Here is a 26110-nt window from a genome sequence, read left to right on the forward strand (position 1 = left end):
TCGTCTTCATAAATACACATTCGTTAACCGTTTATTAATAGGACCTTTGAGCTCAACGGTAATTAATTAGCAGTGGAAATAATTTCTGGTAGCGTTACAGAAATGTAGCAGTGACAATAATACTGTATGCTGTAATCGTACTGGGCAATTAGTGATACAAAAAACCTGTTTTAAACTGTGAATAAAAGTATATGTTTTTGTCAATGTACCATAATAACAGAGGCGAAACGCAATATTGTGTCAGGACAATTCACTATTTATGCACAATAAATAAAGGAGCATAGCGCGACAATTTCTGTTCAGCGCCAGACTTGCTTGTAACCTATATCACCAATTATGTTATGAAAATGACGTATTAACTACAACAGCAGACTGACCTTTGTGGAAATGCTTGGAGCAGACTAACCTGTGAGCTGGAGTGTTCTGGGACGTTATATTTGATCTTTGAATGGCTGCAATCCAGGCCATCCGTCGCTCTTTGTTACTTCGGAAACATGGCTCGAACAATTTCTCTTCAACGACGTAATCCGATAACAACCGATCTCTTTACCCGTCGGCTTCCCGTGGCTGTCATGCGACCGGCTATTGCAGTTAATAATACAACAGCTTCTCGACATTTTTGTGTTTCTTTTTATCGCTGTGTGACTGATTTCAATTGAAAGCCTGCGTGCGCTAGTACCTCTTGCCACGAGTTCCCAGAATTCTTTGCGGTTTACCCCTGAATGATGTCACATTTTCAATCTCTATATAATATGCATGTTAAATGTTATATTTGGGGTAAAATATCAAGTCTTTTCAAGTAAACCGGTTCAAGTCCAATTCAAGTCCCAAGTCATTGGTGTAAAAGTCCAAGTCAAGTCACAAGTCTTAGAACATTTTTTCAAGTCAAGTCTAAAGTCATAAAATTAATGACTCGAGTCTGACTCGAGTCCAAGTCATGTGACTCGAGTCCACACCTCTGGGGATTACCGGCGGCAGCAAACTGGTATCCAGGAGAACTTGGTAGGTGGGTTTCAGAGGCTGACGAGAAAAACAGAGATACGGTCAATACACACGATTAGTCACCAAGGAACGGACGTGAGGCCGAGAACTGACTAAAGTTGGCAGATAATCTGGCGAAGACCAGTTGAGTGCGCCTGTCATAAATACTGCTGGTACGATTGCCATCAGGTGAGGAACAACAAAGACTCCACCCAGTGGGGAGGAGCTGATGCTGTGGAAAACCACCCAGACCACGACAAAAGTAGCTCTTTTTACCCTTGCAAACACTGTTTTGAGTGCCAGTGATGTAAGTTTGGACACACCTTCTCATTTCAATGTTTTTTTTTCTGTATTTTCATGACTATTTACATTGTAGACTCACTGAAGGGATTAAAACTATGAATGAACACATATGGAGTTAGTCTGAAGTATCTCAGAGTCTGAAATATCTCAAAACATGTTTTACATTTTAGATTCTTCAAACTATCCACCCTTTGATCACTGCTTGCACACTCTTGGCATTCCCTCGATGAGCTTCATGACCCATATGGAAAAGAAATAGTAAAAACTTATATGTGATTACTCATGAAAGTGGCCACTTTCTCATTACTTTCATATATTGTTTTAGTAAGTATCCAAAACATACAAGTTTCATTATATAAGTTTTCAAGGGATCGTATATCTGTTTTCACTCTTATATGCATTTCATACAAGTTTCACACCAGACAGATACAAACTTTATAAGATTTATATATATCTTTTCCATATGGGGAGGTTTGTCACCTGAAATGGTTTTTCAACAGTCTTGAAGGAGTTCCCAGAGAATATGAATTCTAACAGTTGTCAAATAGGGCAGTCAGCTGTGTACCAACCTGACTTCTGCACAACACATCTGATGGTCCCAACCCCATTAAGAAGACAAGAAATTCCACAAATGAACCCTTGCTTGTTTGCAGTGCTGTCAGCAAAGCAAAGAGTGGCTACTTTGAGGAATCTAAAATATTAACATATTTAGAGTTACACATTTTTTCTATAATTCCACATATCTTGCTTCATATATTTGATGTCTTCAGTATGTATCTGCAATGTAGAGAGTGGTATATATAAAGAAAAACCATTAAATGAAAAGGTGTGTCCAAAGTTTTCACTGGTAGTGTACATTTACTTAAAAAACAGTTATCAATAAAAAAGTGTCTGTTCCCACCTTAAATGGTTAGTCTACTTTTGCTGTTTTGTGTAGACGCAACGCATGCTAATTAAAAATAATAATTTGAGCTTTTGAAATAAGCATTGTGTAACACTTTTTTTTCACTCCTTAATAAGATTTATGCTACTACCTTATATCTGCGGAGGAAATACAACACTCCATGATCTTAGCAAGGTGCTATCCCTGCAAGAGAGATAAATGAACATATTTAATAATAAAATACTCTACTCAGGAAATATTTAATTAGAACACTTTTGAACCTTTACCAAGATTCAAATATCACACCTTTAATGTGTGCTTTTGAAATCTGTACTTGAAATCTGTATTTGGTATCTGCCTGAAAAATCTTCTGCTGGCTACAGTGCATTTTTATATTTTTCATTATAAAACAAGGAAACACAAATCATTCAGACTGCTTTTCTTTCTAATGGTTCACAATCAATTCCACACTGACGATGGATTAAAAATATTTGTGTTTGTCTTGCACTGTCTATTCCCTTAGGTTGCAGGAATAGTGATATTTTCCTGTAAATACAACATCAGTTCAAAAGTTTTCCCCTGAAGCAGAATAAGAGCAGTCCCCGGTTTTCCTGTAATACCGTGTGCCTGAAGAATTGGGAGGCTCTTTTCTTTTTCTCTGCTGCTCACAAGCGTCCACCTCCCTTTAGGTCTGAAATATTAATGGATGAGTTTTATTCTGGAATCAGAAAGGTGCCCTTCATACACATGTGTGTCCACAGAGAGGTGGATATCACACTTTCTACCACCTACCTTATATTTTTAACCAGGACATTTTTTTATATAAGCACTTGTAAATCAGAGGCTGTATTTATGTTATTTGTTCATGCTTGTGCATCTGAAAGGAAGCTTTAATGTTCCAGATATAAGTAGATGGCAGTTCAAAAGAGGAGATTTGACAAGGCCCTTGCAATAAAACAATGTGTTCTTAAGAGATATGGTGTTGAAAAAAAGAAGCAGCTCCTTACACAGTTTTGTCTTGATTAGAGGTTTCTACAACAAGAAGCGGGCATTAGTAATTCAAAAGAGAAAACTGAGAAGATCATTTTTCATGTTTTAAAAAAAACACACATTCTTTTGTCTGCTGGGTTGTTGCATAAAATATATATATATATATATTTTATAAATACACAAATCACCTAGAGATCCATCCAGCTCTCTGACAGCTTGCAGCACAGCAAATGTAACCTAAGACTTGGCTTTTTACACTTCTCCCTTTGCGTTCCCTTCTTTTTCTCAGAAAAGTACTTGATGTGTGCGAAAACGATGTGTGTTGACAGCGTGAACGGGCAACACTGCTTGTCCCAGTTGGTCCGTCAGCCCAAGGCTAAGCTAATGTCTGTTGGCAGGGCTGGGTCAGGTGGCGTGAAGGGACAGTTTATGGTGGCGCAGAAGTGGCAAGAGCTCGTGTCTCCTCATTTCAACATGATAACAATTGTCCGGAAACATTGTATTCATTCATTGTGTTACTCACTGTATTCAGAACTTATGGAAGTAGGTTTACAGGCTATGAAACAAAAGGCAGTAAAGCGCTGACTTGTGAACTGTGTGCGTGATGATTTTGCTTGTGTAAGGAACATACAGTTTTTGCTTGGCTGACTCAGAATTAAGTTTTAAATTCTTAATGGATCTTTAGTTCTTTACTTTTGATCCAGAGGAATAGGAATTTTACTGTCCCGATGGTGTAGCGTTTCTTGCTTTTACAGCAGCGTAACCAAGATGGTGGTTTCAGCACTAAATCCAATGTGTGCCCTGTACTGTGCTCTGCAATGCATTGAATTCTCTTCACTATTTCAAAATCTATTGTTTACTTTTATGCTTGACTAGCTTGTTGTTTTCCTCTTGCTTTTATTAACTTTTCCTGAGGAATTTTGAAATTGCTGTCAGTTGACATTAACTAAAATACTGGAATAGGATCAAACTACAAACAAGCGAACGGAGTGAACATTGCTCCATATCGTCGCTCATAATAATAATAAAGTAACATGAGAGTTTCCAGTCCAAACCAAAGGGTTTCTAATATAATTTGGCATAAAAGACCATGAAATTCTAATGTTTCATTTGTGCACACAGTTTTCTCTACTCAAGCATGTTGGTGTCACGTAGGCCCTTCCACATCTGTGTGGGCAAATAGAAACTCTAATATAAATGTGACACATTTTATAAATCTCGTGCATCAAAGAACTGGGCTTCTTTAGAACTGGGCTTCTTTATTTCTAAAAACAAAAGGTATGGAGTCCCAGATATTTAACCTCTAGTGGAGGTTGTTCCCTTTGAAGTGGACATTGATCTACTATTGACTTGGTCATCCCTAGGAAAAAACTTTCTAAACACAAGCTAAACAACATATACACTATGTGCACTTCAGTGAGGAGAGGTCAGACCTGTACATAGGAGAAACTGAACAATCATTCCACAAATGCATGACAGAACATAGAGTTACACCTCAACAGGACAACACTCACCTGTACACTCATTCACCTGAAGGACAAAGGTCACTCTTTGGACAGTGAAGACAGATGGTTGCTGTGAACAAACATCATTGAACAGAGGTGGTGGCTTACCACACCATTTGTCAGCCACCTACAATGCAGTCTTTAGGTCCTTAGATCCCGGACACACACACCTTGCCTCAGGTTAGATTGGGGTAGGTCACATGATGGGGCAAAGTCTCACAGTGGTTTCACCCTTTACCCCTGCTGATGGTAATGACCATTGACTTTTTTCACATCTTGGCTTATGTGATGATGCACATTATCAATAGTGGGTCAACGACCACCTCCAAAGGATACTTGGGAGTGTCCACTTTGTTTCTATAACTCAAGAAGCTTCTTGGATGAGCGGTGAAATGTTTTCATAAACTTAAGGAAGTCCAGTTGCCTTCTTTTTCAAGCTCCTAAGACTACCATGAACTGGATGACTAAGAGCCAACACAAACTTCTGCTGTGTAGTTTGTCTAATTAGCCAACTAGCTAAATATGACATCCCTGATAAAATGTTGTGTGCCGCAAAGCCACCTTTAAATGATCTTTTTCTCATCATAATAAGTGGCTTATTGTTGTGAACTATTTAATAGTCAAAAGCCACTTCTTCTGGAGTGAAAAATAAACACTGAAATGAATATGGGAAGTATTCATGCATATCTGTACATCGTGTTCTCACAAACGGAAACATAAATAAACCAGGCAACCCAGAGGATGAATGTGATGTTAGCAGTAGGTCATCACTGTGTGTTGCTCTTATTTTCAAAGCAGGAACAGCCACAACTAAAGTTTAAGTTTATTCTTGTTATGTGCGCAGAGATCCTTTGTAACTCTTTCATGTTAATGTTCCAACAGGTGCTGGGGAGTCTGGAAAGAGCACCATTGTAAAGCAGATGAAGTAAGTTGCAAAAGGAATGTTTATTCCACCTTTTTTAAATTCTGTGTAACACAAAAGCTTTTTCACGTCACTGGAATTTGGTTGGTAATCACAAAACCATTAAAAGCTACAAACTAATATTAGCTCTAATGCTATATGCCCGTTACTCATTTTTTCTATGATCTGTTGGTCAAATAGTTGTTTCCTTGTTTAACAAAAGCAACCAAAGTAGTTCTTATGTCTGTGTGTGGAAGTAAATGTTGCCCTTTAAGATAGTCCATTTAGATTTTTACCCCTCAGCTGTGAAAGGATGTACATATGTATAATGTGGTATATTGCCATCACCATGCCAACAGGTGGGGGACAAGTTTGTGAACGTGATGACTCGAGAACGGAGTGACATTTAAATTGATACCATAGGTGTATCTACTCAAGGTCTCAGAAGAGTTCGAATCTCATAGACCTCGACCTCAAGCATAGAAGTCCGAGGTCAATTGATCTGAAAAGCTTGTGAATACGATAGTTTGAGGATAAGGTGACGTGGGATTTTTAAATTCATACGATAGGTGCCTCTACTAGGAGGCTGAGGGGTACCATTGGCCACTGCCAGTATTTGTAAATGTCTTTTAAAAACCTCACAAATTAAGAAATTTTTTTATAATCACAATAAACTTTAATTATATTGTGTCACTGAGCCTAATAACCACAGTCATATTATAAGTGGTCACACGATGCCGGTTAACACCCCAGGAAGTCAACCCAGATTTTCTGACTTTAGCAATGAGTGTGTTTACATAAGAGGGGGCAGTGCTGACACCAGATGACCCATTTCCAAAAATGGACAGGTCTAGAGCTGCATATTTAAAGAAGAACAAGAGATAATCCTAAATAAATATAATAAATTTAAAATATAATACAAGCTAAAAGCAACACATTTGTTTTAGCTAGAGACTGCAAGAAAATCTGGCAGTTTGAATGTGTAAACTGATATTGCTATCACTGCTTAATTCTTCAGTTACAAAAGTGTGCAGAAGAATACATATAATCGATTTCTGACAGTCTGTTTAATTCTAAGACGCTCATAAAATCCAAGACATTTAGAGAGGTAAGTTATTGGCTTTATTAAAATGTCAGTGCATGAGGATGCCATGTTCTAAGGTTAATAGGCACAACTTTATCCATCATGTTGATATAATATTTCCAACTTACAGTGGGGTGTGCTGCATAGGTTGTTGTAATGGTATGCCTCAATAAGTATTGACTGACTGCCGTAAGGGGAAACCCTGTTAACTTCCGGTCACAGTTCACTGTTCTTATTTTATGTGTTTCGGTCAGAGAACTTGAGCAGTTTACAGTTAAATCGTTTCAGTTTTAGATACAATACAGTGGAGTTATTTCAAGTTGGTTCCCAGGTGATGTTGTGGTCACAGGTGTTTAGAATTTTTTTGTACATGTGAGAACGTATAGGGTTATTGGAAAGTACTTAACAGAGGTGGGACCAAGTCCTTGTTTTGCAAGTCTCAAGTAAGTCTCAAGTCTTTATCCTCAAGTCTCAAGTCAAGTCTCAAGTAATGTCAGGCAAGTCAGAGTCGAGTCTCAAGTCACTGGTGTAAAAGTCCGAGTCAAGTCACAAGTCTGAAACTTTGAATTTCAAGTCCTTTCGAGTCTTTAAAAAAAAAACGAAAAAATAATGTTGCAGTTATGCTAAATGTAAATATTAGAGCATGTAATTTTAAAATCTGTGTTTTTCTCAACACATGACAAAATAGTGAACTTAGAAAATATACACAAATTGTGAAATTGCACCTCTTTAAAATGCAGCTCAATTAAACCTAGCTCCAAGAATAATTTTCACGACAGTTCTGAGATACGCTGCATGTTATTCTTGGATGCGGTTGTAGGACCAGCTTTAAAATCGCATGACAAAAATATCATACACATTAAAAAGAACTGCATCACCAACGTAGCCTGGACAACATTTGCTAGTTAGATGAAGTCAGCTATCTCATCTTAGCATATTTATATGCATATTTATAATCATACGGTTCTTGGAGTGAGTGCATACACTCGTGAAGTTTAGTAACTTCAGGTCACTGCAACAAGCCCAGGTACAGTTTACCGACGGATGGGTGCAGGACCTTGAAATGCACCGTGTAGAACGAAAGACCATCGTACGTATCATAAGTTTACCAGTCTCACAAATCGTCGTCATAAATACACATTCGTTAACCGTTTATTAATAGGACCTTTGAGCTCAAGGGTAATTAATTAGTAGTGGAAATAATTTCTGGTAGCATCACAGAAATGTAGCAGTGACAACAATATTGTATGCTGTAATCGTACTGGGCAATTAGTGATACAAAACAACTGTTTTATCCTGTGAATAAAAGTATATGTTTTTGTTAATGTACCATAATAACAGAAGCGAAACACAATATTGTGTCAGGACAATTCACCATTTATGCACAATAAACACAATAAACAAAGGAGCATAGCGCGACAATTTCTGTTCAGCGCCAGACTTGCTTGTAACCTATATCACTAATTATGTTATGAAAATGACGTATTAACTACTAAAAAACACTGACCTTCGTGTAAATGCTTGGAGCAGACTAACCTGTGAGCTGGAGTGTTCTGGGACGTTATATTTGATCTTTGAATGGCTGCAATCCAGGCCATCCGTCGCCTCTTTGTTACTTCGGAAACATGGCTTGAACAATTTCTCTTCAACGACGTAATCCGATAACAACCGATCTCTTTACCCGTCGGCTTCCCGTGGCTGTCATGCGACCGGCTATTGCAGTTAATAATACAACGGCTTCTTGACATTTTTGTGATTCTTTTTATCGCTGTGTGACTGATTTCAATTGAAAGCCTGCGTGCGCTACTACCGCTTGCCACGAGTTCCCAGAATCCTTTGCGGTTCTACCCGTGAATGACGACACATAGACTTGGCTTCTGAGACCAATAGGAGTCTATGGGAAAATGTCCCTCCATCTTGACCTCTGCAAACACTTTCCTGATAGGTTTCTGGGCTCAGTCTCTCAGTCTTGGGTCATACTGAATAAAAAAGCCTTTTGTAAATCTTGGGAGTCCTGTGTTTCAGAATGGAGGTCCAGTGCGCAAGTAATTTTAAAGCTAGACCCCTCCATGTCATATAGCTATTTTGAAATCAAAATGACGATGGTAAAAACACTCATTTTGAGGCTTCAAAACGAGACTTCATAAACCAGGGGATGATGTCAGGGTAGCTAGGTCCATCTTTTATGCTGTCTATAAAACAAAGGCTTTTCATTTCTTTCTTTTCTTTCTTTCTTTTTGTAAAGCTTGTGCACCAATCAGGATACACAATGACACAGATACTCACACACTAATGGATAAACACAGAGGACACTAAATGCCTTAATTATTCACATTCCTCTGGGCTAACCAGGCATTGAATCCATTTTTTATGAGTTTGGACCAAGAACAGTCTGTTGCTTTTGAAGCTAATTTATAAACTTGTACAGAGGTATCGATTTATCAGCATGAAGACAGAAGCAATCATGACTCTGACCTTTTATTTAATGTCATACATGACATTAAATAATGTCATGTATGATGACATTGTGCGGTGTAAACATGTCTTACAGTAAGAAAAGTTAGCTAATTCAACGTTCTTAGAACAGCTCAAAAAGAAGGCAGCTGTTTTCTAAATTATTACTGTTCATTAACATTAACATCGGTAGGCTGTTAAAAGCAGGGGGCAGACCCACTTTAGAATTACTGTGGGGCTGTCTCACTTCGCTCTCTCTGCACTTTGTTCTGCAGCCTGATGAAATCTGGGTGATTGCACCTCATGATGGGCTGCACACTTGTGCATGCACAAACACTTAGTTCCGTCGCAGTCAGGGTAATAATACTGCAAGAGGTAAAGTTAGGATACTGCATCAGCTGAATGCTGCAGTGTTGAGGCAGTCCCACTGTGTGTTAACCCCGTTTGCTACACATCATCCTACACAGCATGCTGACATGATAAATGTTACACTGAGTATTCAGTATGATTTTTTATAGACTAGATAGCAACACAGACAAAACAAAATCAGCTTTTAGCTTCAAAAATATTTTGAGTTTAAACACAGCCAAAACTCTTAATGTAATCATTAATGTGTAACAATGATTGTAAAGAAAATGATTTAAACTATACAGTACAAAGACATTAATGATGTTAATCATTAACTAGCCAGTAACAGAATTTGAGCTAGTCTGATTTTCTGTGTGAAAGAAGCTGTTTAGTTTAGCAGTTTGACTTAAATCTGAGCCTGGCAGCTTAACTATGTAACTGCATTTGGGAATATGTCTTCTTAAAAATAATTCAGTAATAATCAACATGTATGTTTCTTTAAGAGAATTTCAGACAACTTTACATTGATTTATTAAAAGAAATAAGGTCAAACAGGTGACAAATAGGTAATAAAGGCAGTAGGTAATAAATAGGTTATAAATAGGTCAGATTCTGTGCTATTCCTTACTCTGTGTTGCCACCCACATCCATCCATGTCATCTGTACCACTGAGCTCCAGCATGACTTTTTGGGATACCTGCTGACAGTAAGAATTCACAAGTTGCTTCATTTTATATACTTTAAGCTGTTTTTTTCTTTATTTTTATAGCAAGGATGCTGGAGAACACTCCAAATGAGCTTGTAGTGCACATAGTGAAGCATAAGAAGTAGTTTTTGAAGACTTCATTAAAACAATAATTGATTCCCCCTCATGTACATCGAACCAAGTGTTGCTAATCTGTCATCCTGTTCTTATCGGCCATGAACTAATTCCATCCTGATGTGTGTCTGCTGTTAAATGAATTTCACATTCTGTGCAAAAAGCAAAAATGTGTCATTATTTACACTTGAAGTGCACCAGAAGAGTTTTTTAATTGACAGGGTAAACAGTAGAAATGATTTCAGCAAGCATAATTGCATCACACATTTGAGAATACTGTGGGCAATGTTTTAATGTGCACTTAAATAAAACTTGAATGTCTCTTGATATTCTCAGGATCATCCATGAAGATGGCTACTCAGAAGATGAGTGTAAGCAGTACAGAGCAGTGGTTTATAGTAATACCATCCAATCTATAATGGCCATTGTTAAAGCCATGGCCAGTCTGAAGATAGACTACAGCAATCCCACCAGAGTGGTAAGATGCACAAACACTCCCAAACACAATGTATTTTCTAAAGCATGGCGTTTGTGTACAAAATAATCACTCTAAATGCTTTTTTACTTGATCTTTACAAAATGCTTTATCTGTTGGTAAGCATGGGATGTGTAAGAGCAATAAAGACTCAGGAGCAAGATCCAGACCAAAGGCTAAAAACCATTGTTATGTGAGAATGCTGAATTTAATTTGGCCTTACTAACCATTGACTTACCAGGATGTCGCTTGGGGCTAAACAAAACAAAGCCTGCTTTATCAACAGCATCTTGCAACTGTGTATCTGGCACAGTACTTAAGAGTTACATTGTGCTTTCCCAGAATTGAAATCACAAGTTTTCCATTGTTTCCAGTCACTGTGCCCTATTTACTTGGTCCTTTTTCTCAATATAAAGAGGCTAAATAACCCAGTTGCTTACATACATACATATACACGTATGTGTCATTACTAAGACATGTATAACACGGTAAAATAGGATTATTTAAAGGCTACTATGACTCTTTCTTACATGTTTCCTCTTCTTGGCAGTTCTTTTTCAGTCAATACCACTGTCGGGCTGTGCCAGTGTTTTAAACAAACATGGTATCATGTGATTTCCAACATGCATCTGTTCACAGCAGCCTTTTTTTTTATCAGCAGTAAGATTTATGTAGTAGGTGTTACACAGAACTGGAGCACAGTATAATCCTTTCCTGATATGTCTTTGCAACCTGCAGGGAAATAGCACTTGTCTTACTGACTCCATCTGGTCCATCTTTGATCTGCTGTCTCCTTAAAGTTGTACTAGACAGAGAGGAGTCTGAAAGTATACCTGCTGCAGGAGCAACAGCAGCCACTGAGAGCTCTGGTGCAGATTGGATTAATTCAGTGCTGCTAGCAGGGCACGTTTGAACAGCACTGCAGAGGCTGGTTTCTGCAGCCTCAGCAGCAACACAAACTAATTTCTTATTTTGAAGAATACCCAACTGTAAAAGGAAGATCTTGTTGCTAACCCATTTGTCTGGAGGTGTTTTGTAACAATTGTTACCCATCATTTATGTTTGCTTTGCATGTTAGTGTTTGCTAAACCTAATCACTCCCAAACTAATGGTTTTATAACTGGCTAGCTAATGAAAACAGGCTTGTCAGTCTTTAAATTACTCCACATATTAAAGATGATTGATTATGCATTTATTTATTTTCTGTCATATATAAAGAGTTACAGTAGCGCATGCTTGTGACAGCTCTAGGTCTTGTGTTTATGTTCTTTGGCAGGCCTGCCTTTTACGTGCTCTATTTCAGATCCTAATCAGGAAATGGCTTGGGAATGCTTGGGAACTCTATAGAAACCAGTTTCCTCGCTGGCTGTCTCTTCTTCTGGAAGGCTCTTGCCTTTCAGGTCGCTAACTTGGTTTTCATTTGATTTCGCTTGGGTGTGCTGCAGTAACACCTAGTTTAAGCCATATTTGGTTTTAGGTAAGCACCTGCTTATCAGTTCTCCTTGAACCGCCTTTGTGTTGACTTGTTGTTAAAAAAAATATTGACCCAGGAAAAATTGTTTCTCTGAGGATCTCCATTTCTTGGTATGTTCTAAATGATCTGGACATAACACGTTCATATTAAATGTGTTCAAAATTTCAAACAGTGAGGCAAACGCTTACATCGTTAAAGCTGTTTATTATGTATAAGTGTTAAAAAAAAAAAGTGATGAAGTGAAAACAGTTGTTTTTAGTGCTAAAATCCACAGAATTATCAAGTAAATCTGTCTCTATAATCAGCTTTATTGAGCTTTACAAGCTCTAGGTCTTTGTTAAGTCATCCAATCCACTACTTCACAGTTCATCATCATTCTCATTTTAGAACGAGGCAGAGTGAAATATTTGAGAGGCAGCCAGAGACGATTTTCGACGTGCAAGTCATGGATCTAAAAATAATTTAATTAGCCATAGCTACAGCTGATAAAATCTGCCAGCAACAGTTGTCATCTGAGTAGAAAAAATTAACAGTTGCTTTCGGGGGGAAAAAAATGTACCTCTGTTTAAAAGTAAGGATTTGCAAAGAATGCCACATTTAAGCTAAGTACTGTGTCACCATACAAGAATTTCAAAGGCTGACACGTAAAAGATATTTAATGATTTCTCTGATGTGCGGATGTGGAAGTTGTCTGTGTAGTTCATCCAACAGCAAATTTAATATCTATGGGATTTTGGACAGAGATGTGATGTGATTGTGAGGGCGAGATGTGCATTTGGATTCAGTTAATTCAGATCTTTAATTAGGTGATTAACGAACTTCATTATTATGACTGCACAATTCGAGCATATCAGAAGTACTTAATGAACACACTAAATAATTAGGTGCAGCTCATACAAACACACACTAAGTTAAACACAACAGGGCATCCGTGAAACTTTTATACTTAAACCTGCAGACAGAAGACAAGAGATGCTGAGTTGCAGTCTCCTGCACCCTGTGAACACTTATCAACTTTCAAACAAGCTGCCGGTGAGGTCTGACAGTGGCCGTGTGTGTATCCTGTAAGTGAAGCTGTAATAGAAGGATTAAGGACTCTGCTGTGGTGACGTTTTTTTTCTCACCCATAGATCTGTCAAATGGCTGGGTGTACGTGATGCTACTCTCGCACTCCCACACATAGCAATTAGTGTGCTAGCCTGCCCATACTTGCGCAGCAGCCCTGTAGAAATTGACACACGCTTATGGCTTTCATACTATTCTTTAATTATGCCCCATATTGGATTTCAGTTGAGCTGATTGTAGCAGCTGATCTGCATGTGATAAGGATCATTAACAGACACATTATGCTGCTGTATAGAAGTAAACATGAAACTCAAGTCAGTGTTTGCAGTTTCATGGTGATTCATTGCAGCTGCAAGTGCAGTCGGAGCCTGCAAATTTGTAAGTGAATGACAAAGAGGAGAAGGATAAGGCGAGTGTGTGTGAGTCTAATATTCTGCAGTCTGCAACTTGTAGCTGTGTTAAAAAGAGCAGAAAGAGTTTTAGTAAATGTGTCACATTCCCAGAGAGCCATCGTAAACATCAATTTCATTGGCAGCATGTGAGCGCATCACTCATAGTGACGCACCACTAAATAAACACATTTCAAAAGAACAGTAATGCTATTGGTCCAGTCAAGACATTGACTGGACCAATAATAAAGGACATACACAAATTCAGTAAGCTGGCCATTTAACCAACGTAAACATCACCATCTAATAGGCACAGACGTACATTCACCGGCTGCTTTGTTAGTACTGGACTCCCTTCTGCCTTCAAATTCGCCTTAATTCTTCACTGCATAGATTTAACAAGGTGGTGAAAACATAACTCTGAGATTTTGGTTATTATTGATGCAATAGCATCCTAGAATTCCTGCAGATTTTAGGCTGCAGATCCATGATGTAAATCTCCCATTCCACAACATCCCAGAGGTGCTCTATTGAACTAATATCTGGTGACTGTGGAGGTCATTTGAACACAGTGAACTCATTGTCAGTTTCAAGAAACTAGGTGTGTTGGAAGCATCCATCAGAAGATGGGCACACTATGTTCATAAATTTGTGGACAGGGTCAGGAACAGTATTCAGAAATGATGCTCAGTCACTACTAAATAGCCCAAACAATTTAAAAAAAAAATAAAAATAACCTTCACGCAATTACACCGCCCTGCAGGATGAATCCAGGCTTTTGTGGTGTTTTCTGTTGTCCAACTTTTGTGAACCGTTGTGAATTTTAGCCTCAGCTTCCTGTTCTTAGCTGACAGGAGGTAGTACCTGGTGTGGTCTTCTGCTGCTCTATCCCATATACTTACAGGTTCAATGTGTTGTGCATTCAGAGATGGTCTTCTGCGTAACGTGGTTGTAGCAAGAGATTTGTTGAAATACTGCTGTCTTCTTCTCAGCTTGAAGCAGTCTGGTTATTCTCCTCTGACCTCTGACTTCAACAAGGCATTTGAACTGCTGCTCACTGGATATTTTCTCTTTTTCAGAACATTATCTGTAAACACTAGAGATGGTTGTGTGGGAAAATCCCAGTAGATGCGCATTTTCTGAAATACTGAGACCAGCCCTTGCAGCATCTTACTTAAATCATCTTTCGTCCTCATTCTGATTGTCGGTTTGAATCCCAGAGAGTTGTCTTGATTATGTTGGCATGTCTAGATCTAAACTGGGTTTTTGGCATGTGGCTGATTTGACATTTTTGTTAAGGAGCAGTTGAATACGTGTACCTAATAAAGTGACCATGATTGTATACTGACTGGATGACAATGGCAGGTAGAGATAGTAATAGATTTCTACTCAGTCCAGTTTGTTTCCATTCACAATTACGAAATGTTTCATTATGAACCATTTGTGTATTTTGATGATGCCATACATATTCAGAACTCTAGAAAATCCTGACTGCAGTTGCATTAAGTTAGTTACACATACAAATGTGCAGAGAAAACCAAGGTTTATTTATTACTCTTAGAATTTCTATCCTTGAGAATAAAGGTCAGAGAGAAATAATTAACATTGTGCCAACAGGAAGATGGTGAACTGAGAGAAACAAGCAAGGTGGCAAACAGCAGGAAATCAAACCACAGTCTGTTGAAGCAGCCCTGCATGCTGTTACTTTGAGTCATACAGACCTATCTCATATATCTTACATGTGGTCAGCCCAAATTGGCTGCCACATTGCTTTATCACATGTTGTAATGATATTATAATCACTTTACTTTAAAATATTTCCTCTCTTTGTGCCAGTTCTATAGAGATATCGCTCACATTGGTCCATACTGTTGTATTAGATTATCAATAAGTATTTAATAGGGGTGCAACGATATTCGTATCGATATTGAACCGTTTGATACAGTGCTTTCGGTTCGGTAGGCATATGTATCGAACAATACAACATTTGTAATTTATTTTATCAACTTTCCTTCTGACGATGCTGTCTGTGTTGAGCGCTCAGTGAATCTGTGTTTGACTACTCCGCCTAGGCTGCACTGTCGAGCGCAGATCCACTGAGCGCTCAACACAGACAGCATAGTCAGAAGGAAGAGCGCAGGGCAAGCTAGCGAGACAGAAGTTAAGCTCTCCTTGCAACATGGACCTCCCCCACCCTCATTCAGATCTGGCGTTTGGAATTATTTTGGTTTTCATGTGACGTATGACCCTGAAGGTAAGCACGTCATGGACTAAAGTAAAACAGTATGTTGGATGTGCCATGCAATGCTCAATTACATGGGTGGGAGCTGGCGTGTTAGCGCAGTTCTAGCCCCATGCACGGGTGATCGGCGGTAGCTCGTTAACGGAGATTTGCCGTGTTGTGGCGTTAAGGTCATTTCAACGAGATTAACCTGAAAGCACTAGTGGGAACACAACGAATATGACTGCACATTTACGCCGACATCATCCTAGTGCAAAGACAAAAACAACAAGCATGCTACTACCTTTAGCCGAGTCATTTAGACAGCTGTTAGCACATGATTCTCCTTATGCTGCTGAGAATATAGCCCAGAAGAAGCGGATAGTATAGCTTTTATTTTGGAAAGAGACATTTCTCTGTAATAAACTCTCTTTTCCAAAGATGAGTGATTCCTCAATCAGATACAGGGCTTGCAATATCGCTAGCCCAACGTCCTGGAGCTAGCGATTTTTTCAGTCGGGCTACCAAAATCTATCTCTTCCCTGCCCGTCGGGCTATTGTAGGAAGGAAAAATATATGTCAATGCTTTTGCATTCTTTCAGAAATGTAGCTGGGTAATTATGTCATTGGCATCGGTGAGCCACTGTCAATATGTGAAATATTGAAATCGCGTTTGAATTTGCGCTTGTTTTTTTGCTTTCACTTTGCAATCGTGCGAACTGTGTATAGAGAGCGACAGCACTGATCTGTGAGTGATGATAATTTGTGCACCAATTCCTCTGACATCGTCTTATTAATCGTTAGCTTACTACGCAAACATGACAAGTGAAATCTCCCGCAGCTTAAACATGTGAGAGGTTGATCGCAGAGAATCGCTGAGCTTATGTGAGTGCGTGTGTAAAAGCATTTCAGTTCTGCTGAGCCAAATAAGACAGGTCAGGGTGAAGAAGTGACAGCCAAATAAAAGCTTACCACAAAACGGAGAAGTTATGACAAATCAGACTATAAGGCAAAAAGAAAGTGCAGCTTTATGGTTTCATGGACAAAATAATTTCTGTGGCTGCAATATGACGAGCTAAACAACCAGGGCTGCACATAAGTGGTCCGCAGGTGCGCATTCGCTGTCAAAATAAAAAACATGCACAAGGGTTAGGGTTAAATTTAAAAACTGTACTTTTGAGTTAAAATATATATTTATAATTTTAATAAATGACAAATTAAAAAGGCATGAACATTTTTTTTGTATCGAAAAAATATCGAACCGTGACACCAAAGTATCGAACCGAACCGAACCGTGAATTTTGTGTATCGTTGCACCCCTAGTATTTAAATCAAAATCCGATTGTAACTGCCTGTTGAAATTTCTCTAACATGTTACACAGGTTAGCTTGTTTCTAAATATTTCCATAGCTGAAGAATATGTTTTGGTTTCCAGTGGTGCCATTTTGCAGGAATTCAAGAACTATCAGAACATGTTTGCCAGCTAATTGCCATTGTAATTTTTCCTCTTGATTGTACTGGCAGAAGAAATATCCTTTCTATTTCTAAATGCCATTGTTAGATATTTCTTAACCTTATTCCTTAGCTTTAGCTGAAATTTTTAAAAAAAAGTTACCAGAGAAATACAACTAGGGTTTTTGTCATTTGATCAGTTATATGAAATTTGCTTCAGGAACGACTTCCCTCCCAGCCATTATAGAAGGGGAAGTAACAGCGGTTACTCTTTAATGTCCTGTACATAAGAGCATGTAACTCTTTGTCTTTAAGAACCAACTGGATCTTTGATCATGTTTGATTGTGTCAAGGATAGCAGCTGTCGCCTTGGTTTTAGTTGCAGTGTTCTTAACAACCCACTCCTGTGTCCTTATTGCCCCCTGCAGGACGATGCCCAGCAGCTCTTTGCCCTGGCTGCAGCTGCTGAGGAACAGGGCATTCTCCCTGATGACTTGGCTAACGTGATCAGGCGACTGTGGAGTGACAGCGGCATACAGAGCTGCTTTGCAAGATCGCGAGAATACCAGCTGAATGACTCGGCGGCATAGTGAGTGTGAATTTGTGGGCGGATATTTTTCTGCTGTGATCTGTTAATTAAATGCAAATTTACTGATTTTTACTGTGCATAGTCTCAGGTTTCCACCATGAGCATCTTCTCCTGCTCGTACGTCAGTCAGTATGCATTCTGTTTACACCAGACGCTATATTAATCCTCTACAAATGGAAATGTGACTAATTGGGAAATTTATCAGTTGTTTTCATATACAGATGAAGATTTGTTTAAGAACTAAATCACTACATTTGCTATTTCAAAAGGCATAAAGGTCGAGAGAGTTATAGTTTGAGATTTTTTTTAATTTATTTTTTGGAAGGGATGTGCAGTCCCTTCAGCCTCGGTCATATGTGGGAGCTTTGAACCTGTTTGTGACTTCTCCTGGGAGTCATAGAGACAGGAAGGATTGTTCACTAACTTTCATTTAGTGATTATTTCTCCCTCTCTGGGTTTGATTCTTTAATACTATAACCCGATAAGCAGAGCACCGAATAATTTGTCTTGGGGGAGTGAAAAAATTAGATTTTAAAAAAAAAATGTGTTTACTTCAAGGAAAATTAGCTTAGAAGTAAACTTTGAGAATTGATAGTTCTTATAACACCCTCAAGTGGTCATTTTTTATTGGAACATGCTGATTAATTTTGTGGCAGCGCTATGTAAAAGTATGAAATGTTGCTTTATGTGATATTTCCGCAACAACTCTGTCCTGCCATTTAAAAAATCTATTGTAATGGCTGCTGTGCTGTGAGACAAAACAAAAATTGTAGTCATTTGTTATAGTTATAGGTTTTGTTAACTCATTAATTATTCTGTAACATTTTAAGTATGCATGAATGGTTTGATCAGCCCGATTGAAATGGTGGATATATATCTCAGTTTCTCTGTGAAGTGTGGGCTGGCTGGGCAAGTAAAGCTCCCAGTTGGCCTCGGATGATGATGCAATGCTTGTGTAAGCCAGGCAGTGTCAAACATGGTGCTTTCACACTCCCCTACTGACCAGCAGTCTGTCAGATAGCAGAGAAAATGCAAAAAGGACTGAGGGGAAGTGAGAAATATGAGTTGTAAATTTTGACATAAAAAACAAAAACAAAAGAAATTACCTTCTTTCTTGGATAGTCTTTATAATGTTTCCTTTCCCCCACATGCTTTTCATATTGAATACTGCTCTTAAAGGCAACATGTCTTTAAAAAACAGAATAATATGATGGAGAGTATGACTGTATTTCTTACCATGTGATAATGGGTATAGAGATGGGGTTTGTTCTGCATGCTATGATGTCATTTTACTCCAAAGGCCTATACCAAGCTTAACATTGTAGAGATTGTGTTACGTTGGTATCAGATTTTATTTTTTAACCCAGTTGATGGCATCGTGGGAGACTGAAGGCAAGCAGTAAAATAAAGAGATCTTTAGTATGAACTTTGCAAGGCACTGAGGTAGCAGGAGAAAAAAAAATACAATAAAATCCATAAAGCAGTGCAAGCAAACCAACTGTGAGGAGCTTGCACAAGAAACTGAGGAAAACACTGGAACTAGTCAGAGATGAGGGTAATGACCTGACAAAGACTGGGGGAAAACAAGCAGACTATATCCACATCAGGAGCGATGGATAATAAGACACAGATAAAAAACAAAATGAGGGAGGCAAAAGGAACAAAACAGGGAAACAAATGCAACAAAAGCATCATGAGGAGTTGAAAAGGACAAAGGACTCACACAGGCAAGCAGAGGACACAGACAGGAAATACAGAAGGGATGTGGAAAAGGAAAAATCACCCAGGAACATAAGAGCAAAAATTAAAGGTCTAATATAAATCAAGCATCACACCACAAGTACCATGGCAAATTGGAGTGATGATGAAAAATGTGTCATCGTCCCCCCCCCCAAAAAAAAATGCATTTAATACAGAGCCTTACAGCTTGTGCAGTATTACACACTTCTATTGCAGGAGATGCACAGCTGGTAAACTGAAATGGACAAAGAGAAAAAGACATCTGAGATGCAGCAGCGTACTGCAGCAAATTATAAATGATTAAGGTCAGCAAAGTAAATGTGCAGACGTGTTTTCTCAAGCAGACAAATAACTTCTAAAGAGATCTTAGGCAGAATTAAGCCAACAGATAACTAGTATTCAGTGTAGCTGTTGGTCTCTGCAAAGCTCAATTTTAGTAATGAGTGCGGCCGAGGCAGAGTCACAACCAATATTCAGTGTTACCATCTGCAGGAAACTCGTTGGCCGGAGGCGCTATAGCACAAAAATCTTACAACAACAGAATCAATCAAGAGGAAAATATGCTGCAAAACCAATTTCACATATACAAACTCAGCCATGAGTTCTGCACTGAGTGAAACAGGAACATAGTATGTTGGATTAAATACCCGTATGTAGATGTAGCTGCAGGTTTTAATCTGTTGATGAAACACAGTGATATACTTCTAGCATTGTATCTACTGAGAGGGAATATTAAATATCAGCATGATGTTACACACCTAGAAAAGCCGTTTTTAGGCCACATGAAAAGATAGCAAATATGAAATGTTTGTGGATATAATAACTCGCATTACAGAGAATAATAATCAATTTTGTTTGTAGCTGGTCAGCAGTTTTATAGTGGTGATTTATGAGGAAATGGGCCACAAGATGTTTTTGTTGAGTGGCAAGTGAAACAAACTGATAGCAAAGCTGAGCAATAAAAAAAAAGCCAGAAATAATGAAACTTTATTTTTCTGTTGTAGTTCTGCAACTCTAAACTGGCTAGAGTGAAAGATGCACATTGCATTTGACTATAACTTTACTGTAGGACCTGATTTACACACTTCCTTTAAAAGCACTTCAGAAATCAAAAGTTTAAAGCTATTCAAGTGACTCAAAAATTGCAGTTTTGGGTAGTGCCTAAGCAGCCACACGCCTTCCTGTTGTTGTTTTTGTCTCTCATTTGTTGCAGATTGTAAAGTCATTTTGAAACCTTGCTCTCTCTCTTTCTGTCTTAAGTTACCTGAATGACCTGGAGAGGATAGCTAAAACAGATTACATTCCGACCCAGCAAGATGTGCTACGAACTCGGGTTAAGACAACCGGCATTGTTGAGACTCACTTCACTTTCAAGGAACTCCACTTCAAGTAAGGTTCAATATCAATAACCTGTCAATTAAAAGTGACATATTTTTTAAACAAAATAAATATATAGATGAAAAAAATATATTATAATTTCACTTTGTCACAATTGGGTTGTTTTTTTTTTTCACGTTTAAACTTCTTTAGCCATTTGCATTGTTTTGTGAGAGTTCTGGGACCCTCACTTGAAAGTTGAGCCCCCTCCCCATAGGCAAGAGGCAGGGTACCATAGGTCATAGGTCACCAATCTGACACACATATTTGTCTTTTAGTGGGATGCCGAACATAATTTGGGAAAAGCAATAAGGCAAAAATGTCACTTGAATATTAGATATGGGCATGTTGTCATTTAATTAGTGTAGACAGCGGCATATCAAGATACCTGTTCTAGAGTCGTATGACCTTCCTTGTGTGAAGACAGGCGAAAGATGTGAGCTGCAGCCCTGAACCTTTCTCGACCACACCTTGCAAAGCTGTGGAAACTGTACTGCTCAGTCTGATCAAACATGAAAACTGTCTTTAACCTGCCAGCTCCACAGTAGTTCATGTCTGATATCTGCACATCTAAGAATAGAGCAGTATCAATCTGTAGAGTTCACTGTTAGTGCCTTCTGCACAGGATTATTTTCAACCATGAAAACGTGCCTAAAGGAAACTATTTCTTGCTCTGTTTTACGTGTTTGGTGTCTCATCAGCAGTTCATGGGGATTTATGAGGGAAATGAACCATGTTGACTGTGAAAAGGGCAAGAGAGGACCTGATTTTCTCTACATTTTCCAGAGTTCATGGGTTAACGTGGTTCTAGTTTACCACAAAAAATCTACACTTGATTTTGATCTCAATCTTTATAGCGTTAAGAGGCAAGTGACCCTCCTGGCTTGAAATATGTTAAAACATCAGAAGACAAATTATACCAGCAATTAAAAGCTTAATTACTGTGATTGCGCTAAGAGCTGACTAATAAATTAGGTCCTTCCCACAGTGCTCCTCCTTAATAAAACCAGAGCATTATTTAGTAATAAAACATGTTTGTCTGACATGGCACAGAACTAGTACTGTTGGTCTTACATAAAATGTGCTCTAACCCAGCCCAAGCACTTATGTGTGGGATAGTAATGCATGCATAGATATGTAAAGTGAATATGTAAAGTATGTTATATAAATGTGCAAAGGGTATAAATGGAGAAAGAGAGTGGCAGGTAGATAAAAAAGATGAGCTATATTTTTGGGGTTTTTTGCAGATTTCTTTGTCTTTTTGGGTCTCAACACATTTTAATGCACTTTTTAATACATATTAAGAGGTTATGGGTACGGTAATAAAAAGGCAACTGTATCCACTTGGCTTTGGTGTGACCTGCTTCCTGATAATCTCTGATATTTGCTTTGTGTTACAGCCTCAGTATTTGAGCTAAATAATGCATGAAAGCGATCAATACAAAAAAAGCCACGTTTGTGCTGTTTCTGCTCTATTCACCTTAATGAAGCCGATGCTGTCACCATTGACAGTGGCTGGCTTTAGATCACGTTGTGTCTGGTCGAAACTTCATTTTGGGTTCCAGTATTATATATGTATACAGTAGTTGTCCTGGTGAACTGTTTTCATCTTTCCGTAGGCTTTTCTCACACCTCTCTTCTGCGAGTTTTAATCAAGTCTCAGCATCTCCATTAACTGAAGCTTTACTCTGAATATGGACCCTGTCTGCCTCTTCTATCCTGCACTGACCCTGCAGTCTTTTATCAGATAAATTATGTGACAGACGTCTCTCCACCTCCTCACCATTTTTGGTCCCCAAACAACTACATGAAAGCCAATTTATTTCCTGGCATTGAATGTCACTCTAAGTTTGCCCTTCCTTCATTCACAGCACTTTTCCTGAAATAGCAGTTTTTTCCCCTGTTAGGTTCACATTACTCCTTTTTTTTTATTGTGACCTCCTTCCCCAAATATAGACACACAAACACACAATTTACCTCCTTTGTTTGATCTCTCTGGCAGAATGTTTGATGTGGGAGGCCAGCGCTCAGAGAGAAAGAAGTGGATTCATTGTTTTGAAGGAGTAACAGCCATTATCTTTTGTGTTGCACTGAGTGCTTATGACCTGGTGCTGGCAGAGGACGAGGAGATGGTAAGGAAAAGTCCACCCTCTTATGCTTGTGTGTATGTGTACTTGTATGTGAGCCTCTTTCTGTATGGATGATATCACTTTACTAGCTTCATAAATCTGCTTTCAGGCTCATTTTCAGTATGTGATACATAACATTATATTGCACTGCAAGGAATGTACCATTTCCCATCCCTCCTTATAATGGCTGAATGATAGTCAGCTCCATGTTGTAAAATTAGCTCATTGAGCTTCACTGTGAAGTGTAATTATGCAATAAAAGACGTAATAGCTATTTGTTCAAGTTATAGCACATGAACTATTTAACCCCAATTTCTTGAATTGCTTAAAGAAAGTGCTCAGGAGACATTTGGCCAAGAGATGCTGTGAAGTACCTGAAATATTTGTCCTCACTTTTATAATATAGAAGAACATTGTCCCCTGGTGGCAGCGCTGATGAACTGTTACACTGTAGTGAAAGTCATGAGCCATGACCAGTTTTGATTCTCTTTAGAACCGAATGCATGAGAGCATGAAGCTTTTTGACTCCATCTGCAACAACAAATGGTTCACCGAAACCTCCATCATCCTCTTCCTCAACAAGAAGGATCTTTTTGAGGAGAAGATTACCCGCAGCCCTCTTACCATCTGCTTCCCCGAGTACGGAGGTACACAGCGGAGCATCAGGAATGATACTGCATCTGTGATCATTCTCTGCAGAAAGTTCAACTTGATAATAAACTGCTTCCTTGTCTCTTAAATCATATTTTACAGGCGCCAACAAGTTTGATGAGGCTGCCAGCTATATCCAGACCAAGTTTGAGGACCTGAACAAGAAAAAGGACACCAAGGAGATCTACACCCACTTCACCTGTGCCACTGATACCAAGAACGTGCAGTTTGTCTTCGATGCTGTCACTGACGTTATTATTAAGAACAACCTAAAAGACTGTGGTCTTTTCTAAAGGTATGCTTCAGAGTGGGTAGAAATGTTACCGTAAAGTCTAATGGGCTGTTATTCATTGTATTTTCATTTGGGTTGTCATTTAGGTGGCCTATTAATGATCTCATCAGCTATGTATTGTCTGTACTGGCACAACTTAATATTCAGTCTAGAGCTGTAATAATTTATCACTGTGAAGAAATAAATTGGCAACATTTTAATTTAATGCTTCATCGCTTAAGTAATGTGTAAGAAAAGCTGGCAAAAATCATTTAGCTTGAGCGCATCAAGTGGGTTGCCTTGTTGTTCGGCAATAGTAAACAGTGGATTATCCAGAGTAAGACAAATGTCATTGCTGTGATACAAAATTAAGTTCATGTCTGCTGAAAAGAAAATTAAAGGGAAGACAGAACTTGGGAACTTGGGAGTTTTTCAGCATGAATTTGTATAGTGACTTATTTGAATGTGATTTAAATTGAGTGAAATTACTTTTTACATTGCATTTTTTTAACTTCTCAAGATCTGTGCAATTTTTTTCACTAAAAATTTAATTTGCAATCAACACTAGAAATCAGAAAGTCAAACGTGAAACAAGAGCTTCTTTTTCTTCATTTTATTTTATGTACATTAACTTGTCTAAAGAATGTATACTTGTTTGTCTTTTCATGCAGGACAAAACCCGACGCACACAGACTGCATGAGTGACTGCAATAGCCATGAATGATTACTGCTTTTCATAATGAAAACCATAAGAGAACTGATTCCTAGAGGGGGAACCTGAAAGAACTTTAACAATCACTGTTTTGCAACCATCACGTTATCTGTCTGATCTGTTGTTATTGTTTTTATATACTGTATAGCTTACTGCTCCTTATCAGGGGTTACTTGTACACATATATGACCGAGAACTTTCTAATTTGACAAAAGCAATCAAATAACAATTAAGGCACTTACATGAAAAGATCTGCTTTTTTAATTGCATTTGGAAACTGTGTAACTGTATGTTGGCCAACTGGCCTTCAATAAATGATTGTTGTAAGAGTAAAGTTTGACACAATTAAGACCTGCAATCTCATTATACCAAACGACTAAATCAAAACACTGGGGGAAAAAAACAAACAAAAAACATGTTTTCCATTTTCGTGGACCAGTTGGGGAACCTCTTGGTATTTATTTGACTTATTGAGCGTTCTTTTATATTTGGATCTCTTATTGTGTTTTCCTTTTAGGTTTACATTTTACTTTGCCTTTTACTTTTGCATTTTAATAAAAGGATAAAGTCAAATGAACCTTTTTTTATAAAAATTCTATTAACTTATGTTAACTGGCATTTTATGAACCTTTTGACTGTAAACAGAACTTATTTTTTAGAAGAAAACCAACAAGCATGGAGAATGAAAATGGATGAAGGGAAAATGTTTTTTGTACAATGTTTACACAGAATCAATATTCACTCTTGTACTATAGTGCATTGTTCTGCATGACTTGTCCATAGATTAGCTTGTATTCCCCACAAACTGATTAACATTCCTTAAGTAACTTCTTAAAAGAAACAAAACATAAATGGTTATGTGTCACTTTTAAGATATCTGCAAAATTTTTAAGTGGTTATGTCTGTTCCTAACATGGATCGTTCTGTACTTTTTATTTCAATCCAAGTCTTTTTACATATGTTTGTGCCTTGATATCTGTTTACACTTGTTCTTTAGAGACATGCTATCTTCATAGTGTGAACTAGGGCTATTTCTACTCCACTTCAGTTCACAAAATCTGTCATTTAGGATGCACCACAATACCAAGACAAATGGATGATAGTTGTTTGTTAACATTAAAAGTCATTCACTTGTTAAACGTAAATAAAGGTTTGGTCACATGATCTTTGATTCTGCTGTGTGATGTGTTAAGGGAAAATTCAGAATACTTTATTTTGTTTCTTCATTTTTTTAACCAGTTCACTAGCAGAAGGACACTAAAGACAATGAATTGAGCAACTTTAAAATATAGAATA

The 26110-nt window shown here is 38.2% G+C and overlaps 1 protein-coding gene across 1 annotated transcript in view; it reads left to right on the forward strand.

The window, feature by feature from the left end:
• Positions 1 to 25978, forward strand: part of gnai2b (guanine nucleotide binding protein (G protein), alpha inhibiting activity polypeptide 2b) — a 51082-nt gene extending 25104 nt beyond the window's left edge. Inside the window, exons 3-10 of the mRNA XM_026167507.1 lie at positions 5545 to 5587; positions 10606 to 10747; positions 17774 to 17934; positions 20935 to 21063; positions 23054 to 23183; positions 23674 to 23827; positions 23934 to 24126; positions 24774 to 25978. Coding sequence (XP_026023292.1) covers positions 5545 to 5587; positions 10606 to 10747; positions 17774 to 17934; positions 20935 to 21063; positions 23054 to 23183; positions 23674 to 23827; positions 23934 to 24124 — 950 coding nt within the window. The 3' untranslated portion in view covers positions 24125 to 24126; positions 24774 to 25978. The remainder of the gene's footprint in view (positions 1 to 5544; positions 5588 to 10605; positions 10748 to 17773; positions 17935 to 20934; positions 21064 to 23053; positions 23184 to 23673; positions 23828 to 23933; positions 24127 to 24773) is intronic.
• The last annotated feature ends 132 nt before the right edge of the window (positions 25979 to 26110 follow it).

This window comes from Astatotilapia calliptera, chromosome 5 (assembly GCF_900246225.1).
Source record: "Astatotilapia calliptera chromosome 5, fAstCal1.2, whole genome shotgun sequence".
Taxonomy (NCBI): Eukaryota; Metazoa; Chordata; class Actinopteri; order Cichliformes; family Cichlidae; genus Astatotilapia; species Astatotilapia calliptera.